This window comes from Paracoccidioides brasiliensis, assembly GCF_000150735.1.
Source record: "Paracoccidioides brasiliensis Pb18 unplaced genomic scaffold supercont2.8, whole genome shotgun sequence".
In the NCBI taxonomy this organism is placed as follows: Eukaryota; Fungi; Ascomycota; class Eurotiomycetes; order Onygenales; family Ajellomycetaceae; genus Paracoccidioides; species Paracoccidioides brasiliensis.
In genome coordinates this window covers 567410-589239 of record NW_011371365.1, presented here as the reverse complement: position 1 = coordinate 589239, position 21830 = coordinate 567410, and the positions used below count along the sequence as shown (strand labels likewise).

The 21830-nt window shown below is 46.0% G+C and overlaps 5 protein-coding genes across 5 annotated transcripts; 4 read left to right on the top strand and 1 right to left on the bottom strand.

Moving 5' to 3' along the window:
* Positions 1 to 6171: 6171 nt before the first annotated feature.
* PADG_06359 (uncharacterized protein) lies at positions 6172 to 8049 on the top strand (the record flags this gene model as incomplete). Its single annotated transcript, XM_010763403.1, has 4 exons — positions 6172 to 6513; positions 6587 to 6988; positions 7053 to 7520; positions 7612 to 8049. The coding sequence occupies 4 exons, from the start codon at positions 6172 to 6174 to the stop codon at positions 8047 to 8049; spliced, it is 1650 nt and encodes a 549-aa protein (XP_010761705.1).
* Positions 8050 to 9212: 1163 nt separating this feature from the next.
* PADG_06358 (uncharacterized protein) lies at positions 9213 to 11276 on the top strand (the record flags this gene model as incomplete). The annotated part of the gene is made up of 2 exons (XM_010763564.1): positions 9213 to 9247; positions 9350 to 11276. The coding sequence occupies 2 exons, from the start codon at positions 9213 to 9215 to the stop codon at positions 11274 to 11276; spliced, it is 1962 nt and encodes a 653-aa protein (XP_010761866.1).
* A 1001-nt stretch (positions 11277 to 12277) lies between these two features.
* On the top strand, positions 12278 to 14610 carry PADG_06357 (uncharacterized protein; the record flags this gene model as incomplete). The annotated part of the gene is made up of 4 exons (XM_010763563.1): positions 12278 to 12381; positions 12461 to 12671; positions 12776 to 12966; positions 13095 to 14610. 4 exons carry the CDS (start codon positions 12278 to 12280, stop codon positions 14608 to 14610), a joined length of 2022 nt encoding a protein of 673 aa, XP_010761865.1.
* Positions 14611 to 15584: 974 nt separating this feature from the next.
* PADG_06356 (uncharacterized protein) lies at positions 15585 to 16784 on the top strand (the record flags this gene model as incomplete). The annotated part of the gene is made up of 1 exon (XM_010763562.1): positions 15585 to 16784. One exon carries the CDS (start codon positions 15585 to 15587, stop codon positions 16782 to 16784), a length of 1200 nt encoding a protein of 399 aa, XP_010761864.1.
* A 3124-nt stretch (positions 16785 to 19908) lies between these two features.
* Positions 19909 to 20958, bottom strand: PADG_06355 (uncharacterized protein; the record flags this gene model as incomplete). Its single annotated transcript, XM_010763402.1, has 3 exons — positions 19909 to 20457; positions 20538 to 20593; positions 20694 to 20958. The coding sequence occupies 3 exons, from the start codon at positions 20956 to 20958 to the stop codon at positions 19909 to 19911; spliced, it is 870 nt and encodes a 289-aa protein (XP_010761704.1).
* Positions 20959 to 21830: the final 872 nt, after the last annotated feature.

Below are 21830 nucleotides of genomic sequence, written 5' to 3'. Positions count from 1 at the left end.
GTCAAGTCTTCTGTTACAGATGATGACAATTCCTTTCAAACTGCGAGTCTTGCAGAGATCATAACAATCCCTGCATGCTTTGTGGAACCTCACACCAATAACCTCACTATATGGGATAGTGGCGCTGGATGCCACATTGGCCATGACAGGGCCCAAGACGCTATCCTTTTGTGCTACTTGTGTCAAGGCACTCCAGCGCCGTGCTGTCTACAAGAACTCTCCCCTACGCCTTGCCACCCGTAAGGCTTTGAAGATTTGGGTGGATATATTTGGTGGGGGTGAAACTCTAGGCACCCCTGGTGCAGACAGCACATCTTATGCTGGCAAGAAACTAGCAATGGTTATTACAGATGATGCCACAAGAATGAGGTGGATATTCGTACTGGAAGCAAAGGATGAAGCCTTAAAATACATCCGGATATTCAACCAATTCATTAAGAACCTTCTTGGACTTGGGAGGTGCGATAATCCACTTAGACCGAGGAGAATTAAATTTTAAAGCTACTTCTCACTATATGCTTAGTGAAGGCATTAATTGGAGCCTACCCCCCCTTATACTCCCTAATACAAGATGGTGTTTCCGAACGCTCTGTGGGCCTAATTATTGAAAAGGCCCAATCTCTACTATTAGATTCTTCTGCCCCAGATAAGATGTGGGGTGAAGCAGTCATCGCAGCTACAGAGCTTTTAAATCTTATGCCGACTTCTACTACTCTTTATAACCGCTCTGAAAACCCGGTTCCGAAGTCAACTACCCCGTACGAAGCCTGGCTCGGGCCATTACTGTCAGCCCGTGGAATACGACACTGAGGCTGTAAGGCTTACTTAAAGATAGTTGCCAGACCTGACAATAAGATGGCTTCTCGCTCGCAGGAGCTAATATTTGTAGGCTATGATGGTTTTACCCACTATCGATTAGTCAATCCCTTCAATGGTCGATTATATCCTAAAGGCGTTGTCTTCAAAGAGGATCTTCATCTGGCAGATCTTTCTGCCTCTACTACTGGAATCACTAAATCCTTACCTGCTGTTGCCCTTCAAGCTGCTACAGCTTCAGTCATCCCAGGATACACCCTTGGGGCGGACAGCTCCGGCCCTCTATAGAATCTGACGGCTCTGGCTCCTCTACTGGGCGTTTGTTCCCATCTAACTGCCCCATATTTCTGGAACCAACTAATAACTGGTGGATTGACTACGAACTTACAACCAGGATTCCAACCTTTGTGACCCAGAATATACCTGAGGCCACAAAAAATCTAGTGAGTGATGATAACTCCGTTATCATTACTCTGAACCCTAAGACTCCCTCTGAGAATCCAACTTCAGTGGGGAGATCATTGGCAACTGGATCCCTACTCTTTGATCTAAATCCTTCGAAACTCCCGGTCCCCCGCAACCTTTCACAGGCCCGGGCCTCGCTCGAATGGAAGTGGTATGTATCATCATGCCTGTCTAGAGGAGGTTAATTGCTTAAAACACATTGGGGCCTTGCGGCTAGTTGAACGCACCCCTGGCATGCCTGTTATCCGTGGCCAGTGGGTATTTGATAAGAAGGTTAACAATGCTGGCCAAATCATCCGTTATAAGGCCCGTTGGGTAGTCTGTGGCAACTTTCAACAGAAGGGTGTCAACTTCTCCAAGACCTACGCCCCGGTGGTATCTGCTACCACCTCCCAAGCCCTAATGGCTATATCGGCATCCTGTGGCTGGCATATTCTGCAGCTAGACATGATCATGGCATTCTTGAATGCCCAGCTGCTACGGGATGAACGTGTCTTCTATATGTCCCAGCCTACAGGGTTTAGAGAAGGTCGAGGAGGCTTGGTCTGTGAGTTAATGCAAGGATTCTATGGCCTCAAACAAGCAGCCCTTTTATGGTATGAAGAGCTGCGAAAAATGCTCATTTCTTCAGGCTTCCATGTCAGTCCCTATGATGCTGGTTTCTTTATCCATGAATCACGGAAAGTATATATTACTGCCTACGTGGATGATATTCGACCTTACAGGCCGAAAATTGGAGATTTGAATTGGGCTAGGTCTGAGATTGCGGCCCGTTTTGAGATTAAGGATGTAGAGGATTCTAACCGATACTTGGGAATGATGATAACAAGGAACTCCAATTCTCTCACTATTTCTCAGCCTCTTTTTGTCAAGAATCTGCTAGAAGTATTGTCTATGGAGGACTGTCATCCAACCTCCACTCCAATGGAGGAAATTATTGATTTTTGGGGAGATGATGAAGAACCGGTGACATACACTAGGGAATTCACACTACGTACCTACCAATCTGGCATTGGATCCAATACCTGGCTGCCAATACACGCCATGATGTTAGCTTTGCTGCAGGATTCCTTGGGCGTTTCAGCTCCCGTCCGACATTGAAGAATTGGACTGCCTTTAAACGAGCCCTTCGCTACCTCCAGGGCACTCCTGACATTGGTGTCACCTACTATAGGTGCTCTGATATAGAGCCCGTGGCCTATGCCGATGCCAATTGGGCAGGCAGAAACCCAGGATCCCGATTCACTACTGGCTATATCATCTACATGGCCCGTGGCCCTGTTGCCTGGAGAAGCTGTAAGCAAACCGACGTCTCTAGGTCTTCTACAAAGCCCGAATATATCTCATCCTCAGAGGCTGTCTACGAGCTTGTCCACCTCTGAGAACTCCTTGCAGATGCCGGATTCCTTCCATCCCAGCTTAATGAACTAGACACTACTGATGGGCCGTCCCACCTCCATCTAACCCCCTCACGTCCACCATCCATTCTGACAAGTCCGCAATAGAGCTCTCTTCTAGTGAGGCTATGCCACGCCGTTCAAAACATATAGAGGTTCGCTTCCACTCCCTTCGGGACCTTGTTCGCAAGAATAAGATCATCTTACACTACATGCCATCTGCAGAGAACATGGCAGATGGCCTCATCAAGCCATTGGGGCTATCACTGTCTTGCTTTTCCAGTTGATTTTGTGCCTGTACTTGGCAGTAGGCCTATTATTGTATATAGTATCGAGTACTCGGCCGTCCAGCATCACATATCTCTACTCCTACTATGGGGGTCAGACCCTTCTATCACGTGACTTATTTTCCACCTGAACAGTTAGTCGTAGCTGTAGCGGCGCCCGCCTGGGTGGCGTTGCCCTAGCGACCGCCCCGCCCACACGTAATCGCTTGTATGTAATATAGCAATAACCTAGCCTAGCTCCTCCGAATAGAAGGTTCAACAGTTACCACAGTAGCAACCTTAGCAATCAACCAAGCTTGCCAACTCTGTCAGATAGTGTACAGAAGGGTCAGTGATTCATTCTCAATATATATCAGAGTCCCTGGAAACGTATACAAACCTCTATCTAATCATTTGTATCCTTGATCACATAGATTCTTCTTCAGTACTTAAGGCATAAGTTCATTTGCTTCCTTATCTAGTCAAGCCTACCCATTCAGCTTCCCATCAACCAACCTACATGACGGCGAACTGTTGACTCCCCGTCTCGGCGTCGTCTCCTTACACACTCATGGAGTAAAATCCGAGTCATTCCTTGCAGGAACTCTGACTAAATTGAAAAGCCTCATTTATTTGCATCTAGCAGGTGCTTTGTAAGAACTTCCTCTTCAAGGACCGTCAAACAATGTCTATTGACGCGTGTTTCCGTACGTGGTTTGACACAGCAGGATGTAGATGAGTCGACTTCACCTAAAAGGCTTGGATCACCTCGCCATGTGACCTGACCTTCATCCTAGCCAGAACAGACCTCCCACAATACACTGTAAATCATTTACCAACTACTATATGAAGAGAAATCATTATGGGTAATGTTTTTACCACCTGACCTCTCTTTATAGTTCACGGTCGCGGTCGGCCAAGCCTTTTCGCGAGGTCGACCAATCTGTATGCTCTGTTCGCTGGCTGTTGGGTGGTTCAGTAACTAACGAATCGTGCCGCTGCGCAACCCACACCTTCGTGTGGGTGCGCAGCACCAAAATGATAAAAACACCAAAATGATAAAAATCTTGCAATTTCATCATCTTCATAATCTTCATCAATTAATAACTCACCACAATGTCAAATAAGGATAAAAATATCGAAGACCGTATTCAAAAAGCTGTCGCTTACCACCAAAAAAAAAAAAACCAAATTCCAAAATACTGCCTCTGTCACGAGAATTTGAGGTTCCTTATCAACGTCTCCGAGCGCGTATCAATGGAAGGAATCCGAATACTGCAAAGATTCCAGTTAACAAGAGATTAAATGAGAGTCAGGAGGATGCAATTAAACGATGGGTCAAGCTGCTTGATGAAAAGAATTGTCCTCCCACAGCCGAACAGATTGAAGATTTCGCAAATTCAATGCTCAGACGTCAGCACATAGATCCTACTACCTCTCCTTCAAAAGTCAGCAAGATGTGGACTTATAGGTTCATTGAACGCCTACCTGAGTATAAGAGGGTGAAACAGAAGTCAATGGATCCAAAGAGAGTGGCAGTTGAAGATATTGGATATATCAATACATGGTTTGAACGTCTCCGGATTCTATTTGAGCAGTATCAATTTCACGCCTGTGACACATACAACTTCGATGAGATTGGATTTCAAGAAGGACAAGGATGTGGAGAATGGGTTATAACTGCTTTTAAAGAAGCTAATTCCATCATTCCTTCATCCTTTTCAAGAGGTTTGATTACAGTCATTGAATGTGTATCCATGGATAATCATGTCATTCCGCCATTGATAATCTTGGCCTCCAAAACACACTTGGAGGATTGGTATACACAGACAGATTTGCCCAGCAATTATAGAATTGCTATATCAGATACTGGATTTACAAATGATGAGATTGGATTTGAATGGCTCAAACATTTCAATACTGCTACAGAAAAAGAGACAGAAAGGAAGTCATCGATTGCTTTTAATGGATAATCATGGATCTCATATCACTGAGGAGTTCATACAATACGCGGATCTTCATAAGATAATTCTATATGGATTTCCATCGCATGCCACTCATTTGCTACAACCTCTGGATAGTCTACCATTTCAGCAATATAAGCATTACCATTCAAAAGCAGTCAACTATGCCGCACGCCATGGTCTTGTTAAGTATGAAAAACGGCAGTTCCTACAAGACCTCTCAGCTATGCGAAAGCAGACCTTTAAACCCGTTACAATAGCTGCAGGATGGGCTCAACGTGGCATATATCCATGGAATCCCGACCGAGTTCTTGACACTCTTAAGCAGCGAATCTCATCACCTCCTCCAATGCAGATTTATGAAGATGAGAATGATTCAGATCACATACCTATTCTCTTCTTCTCAGCTATCCTCACCAAAGACAATCCAAAAGCTGAAACGCCATATTAATATTGCGGAAAACGCCATACAAAGTATTAGAGATACTCTTGATTTGAAATCACCCACCTTGACACGTCGTTTGAACAAGATATTCAAAGCAAGTCTAATCCACGCGGAACTTAATGAGCAACAGACCACTGAATTAGAGAACTTTCTCAACGCCAGTAAACACCGCAGAGCTAAAACAACCCGTCGCCAGGTTCAAGTAGGGGGAGTCCTCACTATTAAAGATGCCAATAGAAAAATCAAGCGGCGTAAGGATAATGAAGCTGAAAAAGAGCAGAATAAGGAGTGACGGAGGCTTGGAGTTGATCCCATGAAAATTGGCAATAACCCACTCACACCACTGACAGAAGAGGGATTAAATCGATCTGGGGATGGCACACATACTGAGAATGATGTAGATAATCTTTTTATTATAGATTAGCTACTGGTTGTTGATATAGAGTGCAATAATGAGGATGTGATTCAAGATGTGTTTTTATCGTTTCGGTGTTTTTATCATTTTGGTGGGGCGCACCCACACGAAGGTGTGGGTTGCGCAGCGGCACGATTAACTAGTAGTCGGTTGATTACGTAACTATGGATCTGGATGACAAAAGCCAAGCCCTAGCGGAGAAGCCGCAACGTTGCGAGAAAAACAACCTCGACATCTGAAATCATCTACGGTCCATCAACATACAGCAAGATTGCCGTTGAGCTCGTTGAACATCTGCCGTTGAATGCACCTGCATATGTATTTTGTCATTTGTTGAAATTCACCCTTTGAATTTCCAATAAATGTAATAGTCCGAAGATAGAATAGAAAACAGATTATCGCGATGGGTGCGGGCCAGTCCAAAGAGGTCGCTGCGGCAGCGGTTGAACAGGAGAAACGGGAGATTGAGGAGCGGATGTTGGGAGTGAGGGTGGCCGTGAAGGGCCAGGTGGAACCGCTCGATGAGGGCTATGTGTGTGTCGCAGAGGAGCTACGTGAGGATATATCCATTGTTTTATCATATCAAGCTGGCTCTCCGGCTCCTCCATTTATGCAGGTAATGGATGGCTGGCTCATTGTCTTTATGAAAAATATAGCTCCGGCATACTCTCCACCGAGACGGAATATTTCTCTATCGATATCAGACACCAAGCGGTGGGAGAAAATGTTGCTTGCGGATTCTAAGGTATTTTGAAGATACTCTGTACATGGATGCTCATTATTGATGGTTATATCTATTAATATTGCGGACAACATAGAACCGTCTCGCTTTATCCGCGCTGTCCGCCAATTCCCCAACGACCATCATAGCAAACCATGCTGCTGAAATAGCAGATACCCAGGTCTTCAATATCAAGATACCGCTCGAGGGTGCACCAATCACAAACCAGCGATCATCGGGCCGCTGCTGGCTGTTCGCGATGACAAACGTGTTCCGCGTAGCTCTTATGAAATTGTATAATATGAAGAACTTCGAGCTGAGTCAGGCGTATCCGTTCTTCTGGGATAAAATGGAGAAGGCAAATTGGTTCCTGGAACAGGTTATCGACACGGCTGAGAAGGAGTTGGATAGTAGGCTAGTTCAGAGCCTAATGTCGGGCCCGGTGTCAGACGGCGGCCAATGGGATATGGCTGCGAATTTGGTAAGGAAGTATGGACTGGTAAGTCATTGGAATCCCTTCGAAACTGGGCATATTTATGAGAATATTAATTTGATATTTCCAGGTTCCACACGGATTGTATCCGGACACATATAATGCAAAAAATACCTCGTTCATGGACAAGCTAGTTACCACCAAGCTGCGCGAGGACGCTATAATCCTGCGTCAGATGGCAACGAGCGATGACCCAGCTGTCCGGGCATCTATCAGTGACGCGAAGAACAAGTTTCTGCAGGAGATTCACTCTATCCTGACGATTCTGCTTGGCCCACCGCCATCCCCTAGAGAGAAATTCGATTGGGAGTACTACGACTCAGAGGGAAAATTCCATAAACTGTCAATGACTCCATTAGAATTTGCGAATAGCCTTTCGAGCCGTGAGGGTGTGAGGGCATGTCAGGGGACGAACGTGAATGAGCTTTTCAGTCTGGTGAATGACCCGAGAAACGACTATCAACAGCTTCTTACTGTGGACCGATTGGGGAATGTCGTTGGCGGTCAGCCGGTTACTTATGTTAATGTTGATATGGATGTAAGTCTACCTTTTATACCTTTATTCCCTTTTTTTAATATTTTTTATCCGTGGCCCGTGTGTGTCCAGAGGTGCTTACGCGTGACTTTAGACAATGAAACAAAGCGTAATTGCCATGCTGAAAGCCGGAATCCCTGTATTCTTCGGCAGTGACGTTGGGAAATACTCCAACTCAACCTCTGGGATTATGGACACCTCCTTATACGACTACGCTCTCGGCTTCAACGTCAACCTGGGCATGAGTAAAGCCGATCGACTGCAAATGGGAGAATCATCTATGACTCACGCCATGGTCCTGACTGCTGTTCACATTGGGGACGACGGGAAACCCGTGCGCTGGCGTGTAGAGAATTCATGGGGTGAGACTAGTGGCGACAAGGGCTGGTTCGTCATGACCGATAAGTGGATGGATGAGTTTGTGTATCAAGCTGTTGTTGATCCGCAGTTAGTTAGTCGGGATATCAGGGAGGTTTTGAAGCAGAAGCCGAAGAAGCTGCCGCTGTGGGATCCTATGGGGGCGTTAGCTTGATTGAGAGTTGACTACACAACCAAGAGCGTGAGTGCTGGATAGTTATTATGGGGGTTGTTTTCGGTGTTGAAATTTTTTATATTTTATGATACTGATGTGATTGATTGATGGACGTCAATTAATCTTTGAAGTCCCATGTTACTGGAGGAAGTTTACGTTTTCTGGTGAGTGGAAGTGTTGTCAGAGACTCAAGAGGCAAAGCTGACATGTAGATCAATGCTTTTGACTTGGACTCGTGGGTTTGTTGGGCAGGGATCAATCTGCAAGCGACGCGCTATTAGGCTGTCATACATTCACCGCTGGTTAACTATATAGTTATACATCTCTGGCAATGTCATGGTAGATTACTATCAGAAAGAAGTAGATTCGCTGCTTCTACAAAATATCCTGAATAGACTGCTAAAATAATAATACCCTGGAATTTAATTCAGACATTGCAGCGTGGAAGTATATCCCTAGGAAGCTTACTTATTGGCCTTTGGTCACATGACTAGCAGCCGCCCAGTTGACTCATCATTTCGGTGAATTCACAACGTCATTCCCGAAGTGTCTCTCTTATTTAAAACGTGTCGACATATTACAACGTCAAAACCAAACCCTACGGCACCATCCACTAACTTATTGAGCTCCACCCGAAGTTCCCACCACGGTCTGACCATCTTTCTGAACCGAAGAAAGAGAACCCTGCTGCTACTGCTAGCCATTTCTAACTAACACCACTGGCGGAGTTCTCATAGTTAACGCGGGGGCCTGGATACACACCTCCGCTCAAGTACATACATGCCCAGGTAGCGAACTTCCCGAGTGCCTAGCTGCCTACCCAAGTATCTAGGTCCATACATTTCAAAAAAGTGGAGTATTTCAATTCAATTCACCTTCTTGTGTGTGTATCCCCTCAGCACTCCATTTTTCCGCCTCACAGCGGTGCACAAGGTAGCTGCGAGCTTCATGTTACCGAGCCGAGTCACGATGAGAAAGGGATCCTGATCTTCCAAGGACAATGAGCTGGTTCGGCTCGCAGCATATCTGTACCTCTACCCTGCTGGTCCAATATTCGCAGCTCCTCTCCAGCGTCATAACCTATATCAGCCTCTGTGGCGGCATCCACCGAAAGAAGCCTTGGTTTTAAAACGTGGTGCTGGAGAGGTATACCTGCAGTAACAATGGGGAAGCCTCCAGCTGTCGTTATTATTGCTAGGTCTGTTAACACCCATATTTATGTCATTAACCACCAGATATCTGCTCTTGCCCTCCTAGCATTTTTATGCATGACCTCCCTTTTTCTCTGACTGAGCTCTAGGCACGGAGCCCGACTGGATGCGGTGGACAACAAATGGCATTTAACATCCCCTACACCTTACGATCCTCCTTTGACTTACGGTGGTTGGAACCAAGCTCGGGCTCTCGGAATCCGGATTGGGAACATTTTACGAGCCAGAGAGGATCCTAGTCATTCATCGTCTAACTCCAACAAAAATAGCGGAGGGAAAGTCAACGCAGAGGCGGCTAGTGACTGCAGGCGTAGCCCATCAAACACACCTAGGCCGTCCCGAAAGCAGAAGGTCATTTTCCATACTTCACCTTTCCTCCGCTGCGTGCAAACAGCTATTGGGGTGGGTGCAGGAATGCGCCAAAGCAAGGGCTACTCCCCCTGCCGCAGTGTTCCCCATACTGCTAAACCCCACACATCACGTCCCGGTTCCCCTACCACACGAGATAGCGGCACCCACTACATTTCAACCATTTCGCAACCGATCGATAGCCCTTCTCCGTCATGCAAAGTTGCCGAACCTTCTGACATAACAGTCCAGAAATACAAGCTCCGACTCGATGCGTTTCTTGGAGAATGGCTCTCTCCAGACTACTTCGAGCACATTGCACCTCCTCCCAGCTCTGTAATGATGGTTGCTAGCGCCAAATCAGAACTCCTCCGCCGTGGAGAGCCTATTGAAACTGGGATCGAGGCTGACGGGAAGTCAATGTTTGGCCACTTTCCCGGCGGCTGGAGTAACCCATTTACTAGAAGCACATCCAGAGATTACAGCGATGATGGTGATAATGGAAAAGAAGATGATGGAGTTTTCAAAGGCATGGCATCCATGGGCTACACGCTCGCACAGAGGAACTGCCCAGGCAGCGTTAATAACGGAGTAAATGAGATGAACAAACCGGAGGGGCCTGGAATCTCCAAATTTAGAACAGATCTTCCTGTGGGCTATTCAGGATACATTCCCCCAATTGCCGTCTATGCTGTCTCACCATCGGACCCGATTCCTTCAGGTTACGTATCTCACGCTCGTGATTCCTGCATTGACGTAGATTACCAGTGGGACAGCATGCGCGAACCTCAGAACTGGGGCAAGGGGGGTGAATACGGTGAGGAATGGAGCTCGATGCACCGTAGATTCCGCAACGGTCTTCAGCACATGATCGACTGGTATAGATCTAACGACCCGGGGATAGGTGGGGCTTCGACTACTTCGCTTATTGGGGATGATGATGACGATGACATTGAGACTGTCTTAATTTTAATAACACATGGAGCTGGCTGTAACGCTCTTATCGGTGCACTAACAGGACAGCCAGTCCTCCTTGATGTTGGTATGGCTTCACTTACGATGGCAGAGAGGAAAACTGATGCCACAGATTCATCTTGGGAAGAAACCCCTGCTTCCGCCGTCGTGCTACATCGGCCTCTGGACTCCAGGACAACAGAGTTGGCGGATGAATACAACATGAAACTGATTTCGTCAACTGAGCATCTCCGTACAGAGGCGAATTCCTCCCACGTCTCTCACACATCGTCAGCAAGAATCCTCCCAACCCCAATCTCTTCCTATCGTCATCGTTTCAGTCCGACCTCTGATTTCACCAGCTCGCAGGAGAGCTTTAGCCTCGGAGAGTCAATGGGCCAAAAACCAAGCAATTCAAGGATATTAGCCCCAAACTACTCTGTCGGGGCTTCGGCAAACAGGCCACCATCGGGCCTCTGGGGTTCCGTCCAAATTTCGGGCAACAATTCAGAATCTGCTGACGATTTGGTTCCCAACTTTGAGGACCCAAAACCTAGTTCAGCAGACAGCAGTGGTGCAATGGAGACGGATTATCAGCTACCACACCTCCCCGCGAGATCGCGATCACAACGTGGTCTGTGGGGTTGCACCTCGCTGCAGGAGCGTGAACAGCTTAGCAAGCGACGCTGGACTATGAGTGAGAGCAATCCTTAAGTTGGATTATTTTTCATTTTTAATTTTATATAGATTTCCTTCTTTTTTAAGGCGAATAAACCCAATCTCAACTTATCTTCCCTTTCCTTGGATTTATTTTGGCATTGCGAACTTCTACTTGGGCTAATTATACCTGGTTTACTTGTGAATCCGCGTTCTCGGTTTTGAAATAATATCAAGCACTACAAAGGTCCATCATTCCGATTTTCCTTTACACTGACTGAACTCCCTTCTCTTTATAACATAACTCTTCTGTTCCCCTCCCTTTCCCCTTTGGTACCAACTTCAAACAGATGTTATATTATTCCGTGGGCCGTTTGCCATTTTCCTTTAACGAGGCTTTTTTTAACTTTCTTTTCTTTGACCGATGGGAGTTCGATATCCACCTGGTCCTGGTTCAGGAAGTTTCTGACGCGTCTTTGGACATTATCAGGGTAGTAAATGATCCGGTGACTCTTATGTTTACAACATAATCTGGCCATGAGGCAAAGATAACTGTTAGGGGTGAGATTCTGCCAGAAATCAAACCAAGCCTGACAATAAATGCGACTGAAGTTCTACGAACTTTCAATTATTTGAAGAGTTCAGGAATCGACAGGGCACCTACGAGCAAATGTGAAAATATGAATTCTCCAAGTTATACTTTCATGAACGAGTGCATAAAACCCGAATTTTCGACTTCCCTGGAGTGGCATTAGCCCAAATATATAATCTCAGGCCCCCTTAAAGCGCCATCTATCTATGTACTCCGGAGTAGAAACTGTATGTCTAGTAATTATTACCGAACAGCCATTGCAACAGCCATTCAGCAGGGTGACAGCCTTACTGTCCAAACTTGAAACCGACTGACGTGTCGTATATATAACAAGGTTCGTCCGTAGTTACAGATAGCAATACCAGGTAGTTGCCACGCAAAACTCGATAAATCTCCCCGGAAGAATTATATATATACATGGGTAGTTAATAGATAGACAAATAAAGATATCACTGCAACACACACCATGGAGCCCACCGAGGAGGCCGGGCTCTCCACCACCTACGACTGTGGACGAACTGGCCCACCAGATCTCCGCCTACTGCATTACAACGATGTCTACCACGTCGAGTGAGAGCAATTCCCCCCAGTCAAGAAGCTATTTGGCTGCAACATAAGGAACTAACCAGCTACCGTCTCCTTAAATTAGAGCTGGCTCGGCAGACCCCGTCGGCGGTGTCTCCCGTTTCCAAACCCTCGTCAACTACTACCGCCATCACCCAAGATTTGCCAACCAGCCGCCGCTGTTGGCATTCTTCTCGGGCGATGCTTTCAATCCCAGTCTCGAAAGTTCCGTCACGAAGGGCCGCCATATGGTGCCGTTCCTTAACCAGATTGGCACGGATGTTGCGTGTGTCGGGGTGAGAAAAATGAGCCTATTTAACCGTCCTTTGTTAAAACCTGGGGGCTCGGAAGATAGTAGCTACGGGATACAAAGAACTAATGTCATATATTCGTTCGACAGAACCACGATTTAGATTTTGGCATCGATCAATTCCGGCACCTGAGAAGCCAGTGCAAGTTTCCATGGCTGCTGGCTAATGTCCTGGACCCCGCTTTGGGTGAAGGGGTGCCGTTGGCCAACTGTGCGGCGACACACATGTTGGAGTCTAACGGAGTCAAGGTTGGGGTTATTGGCTTTGGGGAGAGGGAATGGTAAGGGACACATTATATTGATGATAATTACTGTTGTTTGCTCTCTTCTCTTTCTTTCTGTTATTCTCCTGCTTTTGAGCACAGGCATTGTCCATTGATATATGTATTAATAACTATCCACTATCCAGGCTCGATACCGTTAACGTTCTTCCACCAGTCGTGTACAAGTCCGCGACCGCAACAGCAAATGAAGTAGTCCCCGTCCTACGTGAGCAGGGTGCTGAACTTATTGTGGCCGTGACCCATCAGCGGGAACCGAATGATAACAAGTTGGCTCAAAATACCCCACCTGGTCTCATCGATATCGTTCTAGGAGGTCACGACCACTTCTACGAACACAGTGTTATTAATTCTACGCATGTGCTCCGCTCCGGCACGGACTTTAAGCAGCTAAGCTACATTGAAGCGTGGCGAAAGACGGATGGCAGTGGTTGGGATTATTCAATCACGCGCCGCGATGTCGTTCGAACAATTCCCGAAGATCCGGCAACAGTGGAGCTGGTAGCGAAACTGACCTCGGCGTTGAAATCAAAGCTGCAGAAGCCTATTGGTTATACTGCTAATCCACTGGACGCGCGGTTTACGACGGTACGGAGAAATGAATCAAACATCGGTAATTTTGTATGTGATCTGATGCGCTGTCATCATAGTGCAGATTGCTCAATCATGGCTTCGGGCACTATTCGCGGAGATCAGATATACCCCCCAGGAGCTATCAGGGTGAAGGATATCCTCAATTGCTTTCCCTTTGAGGATCCGGTGGTTGTCCTGCGGATTAAAGGTCGGGCACTGAGGGCTGCTTTGGAAAATGGCGTCTCTCAACTACCCGCTTTAGAAGGTCGCTTCCCACAGGTGTCAAACATCCAGTATGGATATTCTGTTTCAGCACCGCCGGGATCCCGTATTGCCTTCGTCAAAGTGGGCGGTAAGGATGTTGAAGACGAGAAACTCTATAAAGTCGCTACGAGGGGCTACATGTCGCGAGGTAAAGATGGATATACGTCACTTCTTGTGCAGTCTGAGGGTGGAGAGGCTGAGGAGATTGTGTCTGAGGAGATGGGTATGCTGATCAGTACGATGCTGCGGCAGTACTTCCTTAGTTTGAAAGTTCTAGGAAAATGGCACCGATTAAGTCCAAGTATGCATCGACATTGGGACGAAGTGAATGAGCGCTGGCATGGACGTGGCTGGATGGAGGCTACCTCCCCTTTGGCTTCTCCTTTTGAGCAACCCAGCAAGTCAATTCTCGACTCCAGTTTCCACTACATGAGCCCCAATCCACGACACAAGCGCCAACTTGACAAAGAAAACGAACCGACCAAAAACCGGCTAGATGGCAACGACTGCGATAGCTGGGGTAGCAGCGAAAGCGTCATGGATTCCGAATCGGACTCGGAGCCCGAGTTACTCACCCGGCCACGCAACTATGTAACCACTACAGCTCGTTCGGTTGAGGACGCAGATCACAGGGAGATACAGGCGCGGCACTTTGTGAGGAAATGGCGACAGAAGGCCGGTCTTGACGCCGATAGAGTACAGTTAGCTGATCATAGTGGGAACGAGTTCTCACCAACCTGGACGCGAGCGATTGCACCAGTAGTGGAAGGGAGGATTGTTCAAATTGACAAGGTGGCTGATCAGTGAGGTTCGACAATCAATCGTTTTCGATGCGGAGCAGCTACTGGCGCCAGAACCCCTTAGGAAAGCGTTGGATAAGGATATCCCAATGGAATAAAAGAAAACTAGGGAGAGAAAGGAACGAGTCTCCATGAATCATAAATGGCCCGGGAGGTATAACTACTGGATATTGGTAAAGATAGGGCTCCCCAAATCCAAGGCTGGAGGATGACTTTGGTAGCAAAATAAACGATATACCCATAAGTAACATAGTTACCGAGTAACAGACCTGTTTCAACTTGAAGCAATGTCGGATAACTACCTAGGCAGTTAGCTATGTCTACCAAACTTGATTTCTGCGGTCTGTGTGTTCCATTTCTCATAATCCATTCCAAATTCTCAAGCATTAAACCATCTTCAGGCTTCCTGTCTGTCTCCGGTAGTGAATCTCTCCCAGCTTGACAATGTACCCATGGATGAGCTATGTAGAGATTCAAAGGGACAAACATGGTTTCAGCTCTGATCCAACAAGGGGCTCATCCCCAGTGTCAGCCCCATATAGTTAACTAGTTAAAGAAACAAGTAAACGCAGTATTCGATTTGAAGCTTGTAGGTGACGGAGACTGGAGTACGGAATAATCCCGTAGTTAGTATGCCTTTTGAGTACGAAGATGTGACAGGAGCAAATAACTGTCCACTTGAGTCTCCGAGAAAACCCCCTTTGAGTGAAATACTAACAATGTGTGCGATTCGACAATGTCAGTCAATTGATTAATCAATGAAAAATGATGTAGCATTTGACCACGTGATGTGACCTTGATCACGTGAAATACGGTAAAACTTAGTGAATTTATAATAATCATAATCAAAATTCGAAAGATAAAAAATACGACTCCACATCTTTGGTACCTCCCTCTCACCTTGAAAGGATTATCCATTTCACTATTCTGTTTGTATTGCTAGTAACTGGAAGTGGGCTATCCGCCTGCTGTCGAACTACCATGGCCGTTGAACAGGAGACGCAATCTACCCCGGCGCAGGTATCGTTCGCCAGTACTCTGGAATCTCTCACAACCATCATTTTCAACGCCCAGGAGTCTTTGCCATCCTCCCAGCCGCATGATGATGTCTCAGGGGGTAATAGGTCAATACTACCGCCTCCTGATGGCGTATCACTTTTCGATACGAAGAATGAAATATTCGTTTCATATCTGCAGAATCTAGTCTTTCTGATGCTTCTGCGGTTACGACATTTATGCAATGGATCCTCCGATACGCGAAACGGTGTTGGGACTGATGACGATGGACCTATTCACAAAAATGTTTTGAAACGAATGACGGAGCTTCGAATATATCTGGAGCGTGGTGTACGACCACTAGAAGGTCGCCTGAAATATCAGGTAGATAAGGTTCTCAAAGCAGCAGACGATGCGACAAGGAAACAACAAGCTACAACATCCACGGGAAAACAATCAACCAAAGGAAGTAAAAAGGAAGGAAAGAGAACTTATGGAAGCGGAAGCGAGGACGGATCGGGAAGCGAATCGGGCTATTCTGAGGACAACTGCAGAGAACACAGCGATATTGATGAATTGACATATCGACCTAACCTAGCAACGTTCTCACGGGTAACCCAGGATAAATTGAAACCGAAATTAGCGGATAGCAAGGATGCTGGTGATGGAATCTATCGTCCACCAAAGATAAAGCCTACAGCGCTCCCAACCACGACGGATAATCATGAGAAGAAACGTGGACGGCGCACCGCTAAATCCGCCGTTATTGACGAGTTTGTGGCGGCTGAAATGTCCAGCGCTCCCACTGTCGAGCCTAGTATTGGCACAACGATAAGGGCTGGAGGAAGATCAGTGCGGTCCGAGAAGGAGAGGGCGCAGGAACTCGAACGAAGAGAGTATGAAGAGGGTAACTTTGTTCGCCTGCCTAAGGAAAGTAAGAAGGAACGGGCGAAGCGGGGACTCAATCGCCCAGGTGGTTATGGGGGAGAGGACTGGAGGAGCTTGGGAGAGGGCGCTGATAGGATCGGGAGACTTACCCGACGCGGTACAGGAGGTGGTTCCGGAAGTGCTTTGGAGAAAAGCCGTAAGAGACGTGTTACCGAAGATGGCCCACGTGGCGATGGAGTGAATGTAGGCGAGAGCTTCGAGAAGCGCCGGAAGAAAATAGGAACATGGAAGCGGTAACCAATGGTTTATGCGGTTGCCTACCGAGGTATGCCGCTCAATTGCAATCATGGCATAAATATATATATTCTCCACCTCTGGACCAATCCAATAAAATTGGATTTTCATCCTCCCACCGAAGGCCACCCTCGCTCTAGGAAATTGCTTTCCACATCCGAGAATGCGGATGTGTGAATACCTTAAATTATACAGTCCAAAGCAACATGTTCTTGATCTTGAGATGACAACCACGATAGCTCTCATCCCTTCCTCTGTGCTTCAGGGTTCCTGTGGGTGGTGACAGAGGTAATATCCCAGAAATATGTTTCGATCCGATTAGAGTCCCTGCAGCATTTTAATGGGTATGTTATCGCATAAAAGAGGTTGAGACATTCATACCTGTCTGTACCTCTTTAATAAATTGCAATATCCGACATCGAATTTTTTATATATTTTGCTTCTGGTGAAAAAAAAAAAAGGATATGGATGTATTCTGAACTCCTTTTTGGATTTCGATATTTCACTCTTCTGAAGTCGATTGACTGATGTATCAATTTCTCCCTTCGTCAACGTGTTACAGATGTTCTGCATATTTATAATACCATTTTACAAAGCCCGTGCAAGGCTCACTGTCGTCTTCACTCTCACCTCTGTGACTAAGTACTTCACAGACACAGCCACCGACAGAGCTGCAGACACCAACACACACCGACATACAAGCACCTGAAGCCGACCCCTTCCATTCCTCATCATGGGTGAGTGCTTCATATCCCCCCAAAGCTTACTGCCCGCTCCAACGAGACATCAGAAGTGATAGAAGAGGGGGAATATCCCTTTGTCCATCTGTGAAGAGCTGTTCGCTATCTTGAAGTAGGCCTCTATTGGTTTAGTTATACGATCCGTAAAAGAGTTAGCAGTTGGCTCAGTTGATAGAGCTGAGCCTAAATATAGTTACCAAATATACATATTTGCATAATTGAGTTTTTAATGGAATCGAAACCCGAAATATAAGTAAGTATACGCCCTGTATACCAGTGATATCACGTTCTCGTTCTGTTTGTTCAACTTCTTTTCAAGCTTGATTAAAGGACAATTATTTACCATTAGCATCGTTGCTATTCTGCTGCATTTCGATTATTTCCCCTAAAACTATTGTTGGGAAACAACATCGCCGTTGGCAAATAACCGAATTTCCATTGCGGCAACGCGAGAAACGCAGCCAATATAGAAGATATGTTAGACTGCATTTCTCTTCTGGTGCTCGACAACCTAACCTTCCTCAAGTGATGGTTACAGGGTATCACCTGGATGGAGCGACGTTAATGGATCACAGCGAGGCGATCACAAATGGTTTCTAATTTCTTGCTGTCAACTAGTTGGAGAAGAATAGAAGTATAGGATTCACACATCCAGCATCCCACCTGGACATCCATTCCACCCCTTTCACAATCCCACGAGCTAATTAATACATGGAGCTATTAGGATTCCTAAGCTACTGTAACATGCATGCTTGTGCTGCATGAAATGTAGTCTTCTTCGCTACAAGGGCTAACGAACGTAACATTCATGACGTGAGCGATACACGGAGTTATATTAGATATATCGAACGCTGCTTCGAACTGTGGGAAAGGGCAGATCGATGGAGCTGATTAGGATCTAACCGTGCTTAGCTGTGTATAGTGAATGCACATCAAGGGTTTTTTTTTTCCCTTTTCCTTATTCCTTTTTCTTCTTTACTAAGGAATTATTAGCTTTTCGGAGGTATCTTCAGCATCAACTATGTCTGAATATGAGCGTGCTGTTGAACCGAAAGGGGAATAGGGGAACAACCCTTCTTTTCAAATCACGACCTTGGAGACAACAAATCCTCACTCCAGCCCCGTCTACAGTTCTTTTAATTTCCATTTCACTGAGTACGGCTCATTCCAACCCCTCTTCCCCCACTCGATTGCTCTCATTCCTTATTCGCTATTCTCCATATGCAAAACATTTTATAGACGTCGGAATAAGATATGGCACTTGATTGGCGGAGAGGTCATCAATTCCCGGGTTGCTGAGCTGGAAGAGCCAATTGCCAGTGCAGTCCGGAGATCTGTTATATCAATCCCTCAGGCGGCGATACCATTAGGAAATTTTACATCGCAAGAGAGGATGGAAGCGAATCGGCAAAAAGAGAAACATACCCATAAATGCTGCAGTATGTGCCATATGGAATCTCAAGAGAGCCTGTTACTCCGGTACTTCGAGGGTGCGCGGAAGCGTCAGCAATCACAGAATAAATAGTAATTACTCAGCTCATTCCGACGAGGGATGAAGAGACATACAAGACAGAGTTGAAAGTATCACATTCGTCTTGTACGATAATGCCGTTAGCACCAGTTCGATTTACGCCGAAGAAATATAGTACCTAGATTGCTTTTCATTAGGCTATCGTATTTGGCAGTTTTATGGTACAGGGTAGTTCAGAAGTTCACTGCGCATCTATATTTTAGACTGGGGGTAAATCGGATAACACACCTCCCGTGTCGGCTGCTGTTTAGTCGCCGCTGCATTGCAGGAGGACACTGCGGCTAAAAAAACAGCTATGATCGGCACAATAACTGTCAAAAAGCGTGTCTTGTTTTGGTGATACATGCCGTAATTCTAAACCCTTTCAAATGGCTGGCTGTTAATGAGCTAATATCAATATCAGCTTGAGAACGAAAATTTAGGCGGAGGATTTCAGCACGTAAAGCATTGATCCTGATCCAATACCATTCTTTGTCGGTTGTACTTATATATGCCCATGGTTATCGCGAAGAGGCTTGGTTTGCTCTATCATAAACCACGCAGAACAAACTGTGTAGAAGTAGCAATTAAACTGTGGTTCCGGTGGTATTAAGATTAATCTGGGAAAAAGGTACCTCGCCTTTCCCCGTCAACTAGACACATTATTTAAGACAACATCAAGAGAGTAAACACTTTTCATTCAAATTCGATATCTCTGCATATTTGCTCAACCCAGCCTTAGGAAATTACAAATGAAACATAGACAAGAGAATGACAAATAAACAAAACTCAGATGCAATAAGCATTTGCTAATAATAAACAAGGTGTAGGTTTCCTGAAAGCCGTCCTTCATAAAGCAAAAGGATTCTAACTCTCCTTACCAAACTAACAACGCGCCACATATGACAATCGACGATATTATCCAGGCCACTCCACCTGCCGTAGCTATCAAACCCACGCCACCACCCGTTGAAGTAAATACCGTTGAAGTTGATCGAGACCCCGTCCCTTTAAGAGTAACTGGAGATGTTGTGATCCTTGACACAACTGTGGCAGGAGCCGTCGTTGCTACTGGTATGACAGAACCGCTGATTGTTATCGCAGCAGTTGTCGAAGCCGGAATGGTGCTAGGCCCCCGTCCGGTACCGGGAATGATGGTGGTGATGTATGTGGCTTCATCTCCCAGCTCACTGCCTGGAATAGCACTGCCCACGCCTTCGCTGGTCCAGGCCAAGGGAAGCTGCATTGTGCGGGTATTAGGTTTAGAGAATTCATCGCCATCGTAGATATTGCCCTTTTCGCCGTTTGAGCGCGTGTAGTCACCCGAGACCAAATCCACTATGCCGTTCGAGGAAGTGTTGTAGATCCCGGTCAAAATACTGCCATAGGACCCATCAACAAAGTAGAAGTTCGTGGTAAATTTATCCTGGTACGGTTAGGAATATCATTCCTAGTTGACGGAAGTTTTTCTGTTATCTTTAAATGCAGAGTATATACAGCACATACCCAGCAGAAAGAGGTCTTGTAACTCTTGAGAAGCCGACACTCCATTCCAGACTTGCCTATAGGACATTAGAACTTGGTTTTCCTTTCCGTTTCCTGTTTTTGTTCCAATATTGTCATAGGTTTTGGTTAGATTTCGAACATTGAAAAGTGACTTACAGCAAAGATCAGGCAACTCATCTCGTGGCACCGGATGTTCGCGATTAATTATTCCTCTTTTCCATGGATTTTGATCAACTGACTCAACCACACTAATGAAAAGGCGACGCATGTCCGGACCGATTGAAGGGGGAAACGCTGGAACGGCGCCCTCGGCAGCACATATTTCATACTCTGAGGCACAGTATTGACGGGGAAATACTTCTGAAGCTGACGAACTCCAAATGGCGCTTGCCAGTGGAATAAAAAGTAGAAACTGGCGCATTTTGCCGTCGTGTTTGGCTTTCTGGTATTCAAATATTCAAGATGTGTGAAATAGGAAAAGAACCAGATAGTTTGATGCTGTACTTTAGATGGTGATGCCGTATCTTTCTTGGTAGCGGGGAAATTTTGTCGTCAGGAGATGGTTGTTGGCGAGGAAACAATTGCGGCAAGCCGCAGAAAAGAAGAAAAGAAAATAACAAACGAACAGTGCCGGAGAGACAAAGTGAATTTGAAAGCCAGATAACTATAACAGTGACAGAAAATACAAAAAAGGAGAGGGGAAAATTACGTAGTATGAAAGTAAATAAATAAGTAGATAATCCAAAACTGTAGTAAATTTGGCAGGAATATGAATATGGGAAGTCTTTTTGTATGAGCAAAATAACAGGTTTTCTGACCAGTTGTTTATTTAGTAAAGCTAAAGGGTTTAAAGCTGATGAACGGCCGTGCGATTCCATACTCCGAAATTAACTCTACCCTCCCTCCTTCGGAGCCCCTGGAGTACTCCGAAGCATGGTGAGACATAATGTGAGCAAGAAGGAAAGCCAGATTCTTTATTCGCCAGTCGAGAGCTCCCACCAGAGGCAACAAAGGAGAGTATATCAGGATACCCCTCGCTCCAGAAGACCAATCAAATTATTTCACTCTTAATCTTCTGGAAGTTGAGCCTGGCTGGCTGTTTGTCTGTCTAATACGTGGCCATCCCACCTGCATCGCTGCAGGAGGCCATCGCTCAGCACCGATGGGGGCATGGATCTCTTTCGAATTGGAAGAAAGATGACACCACAGCAGCTCTACCCTCAAGAATGCAAGGTTCAACTGAAAAGAGGGGGCCAACTCTCCTGTTTCCTGGTGTTGTCGCCTTAATTACAG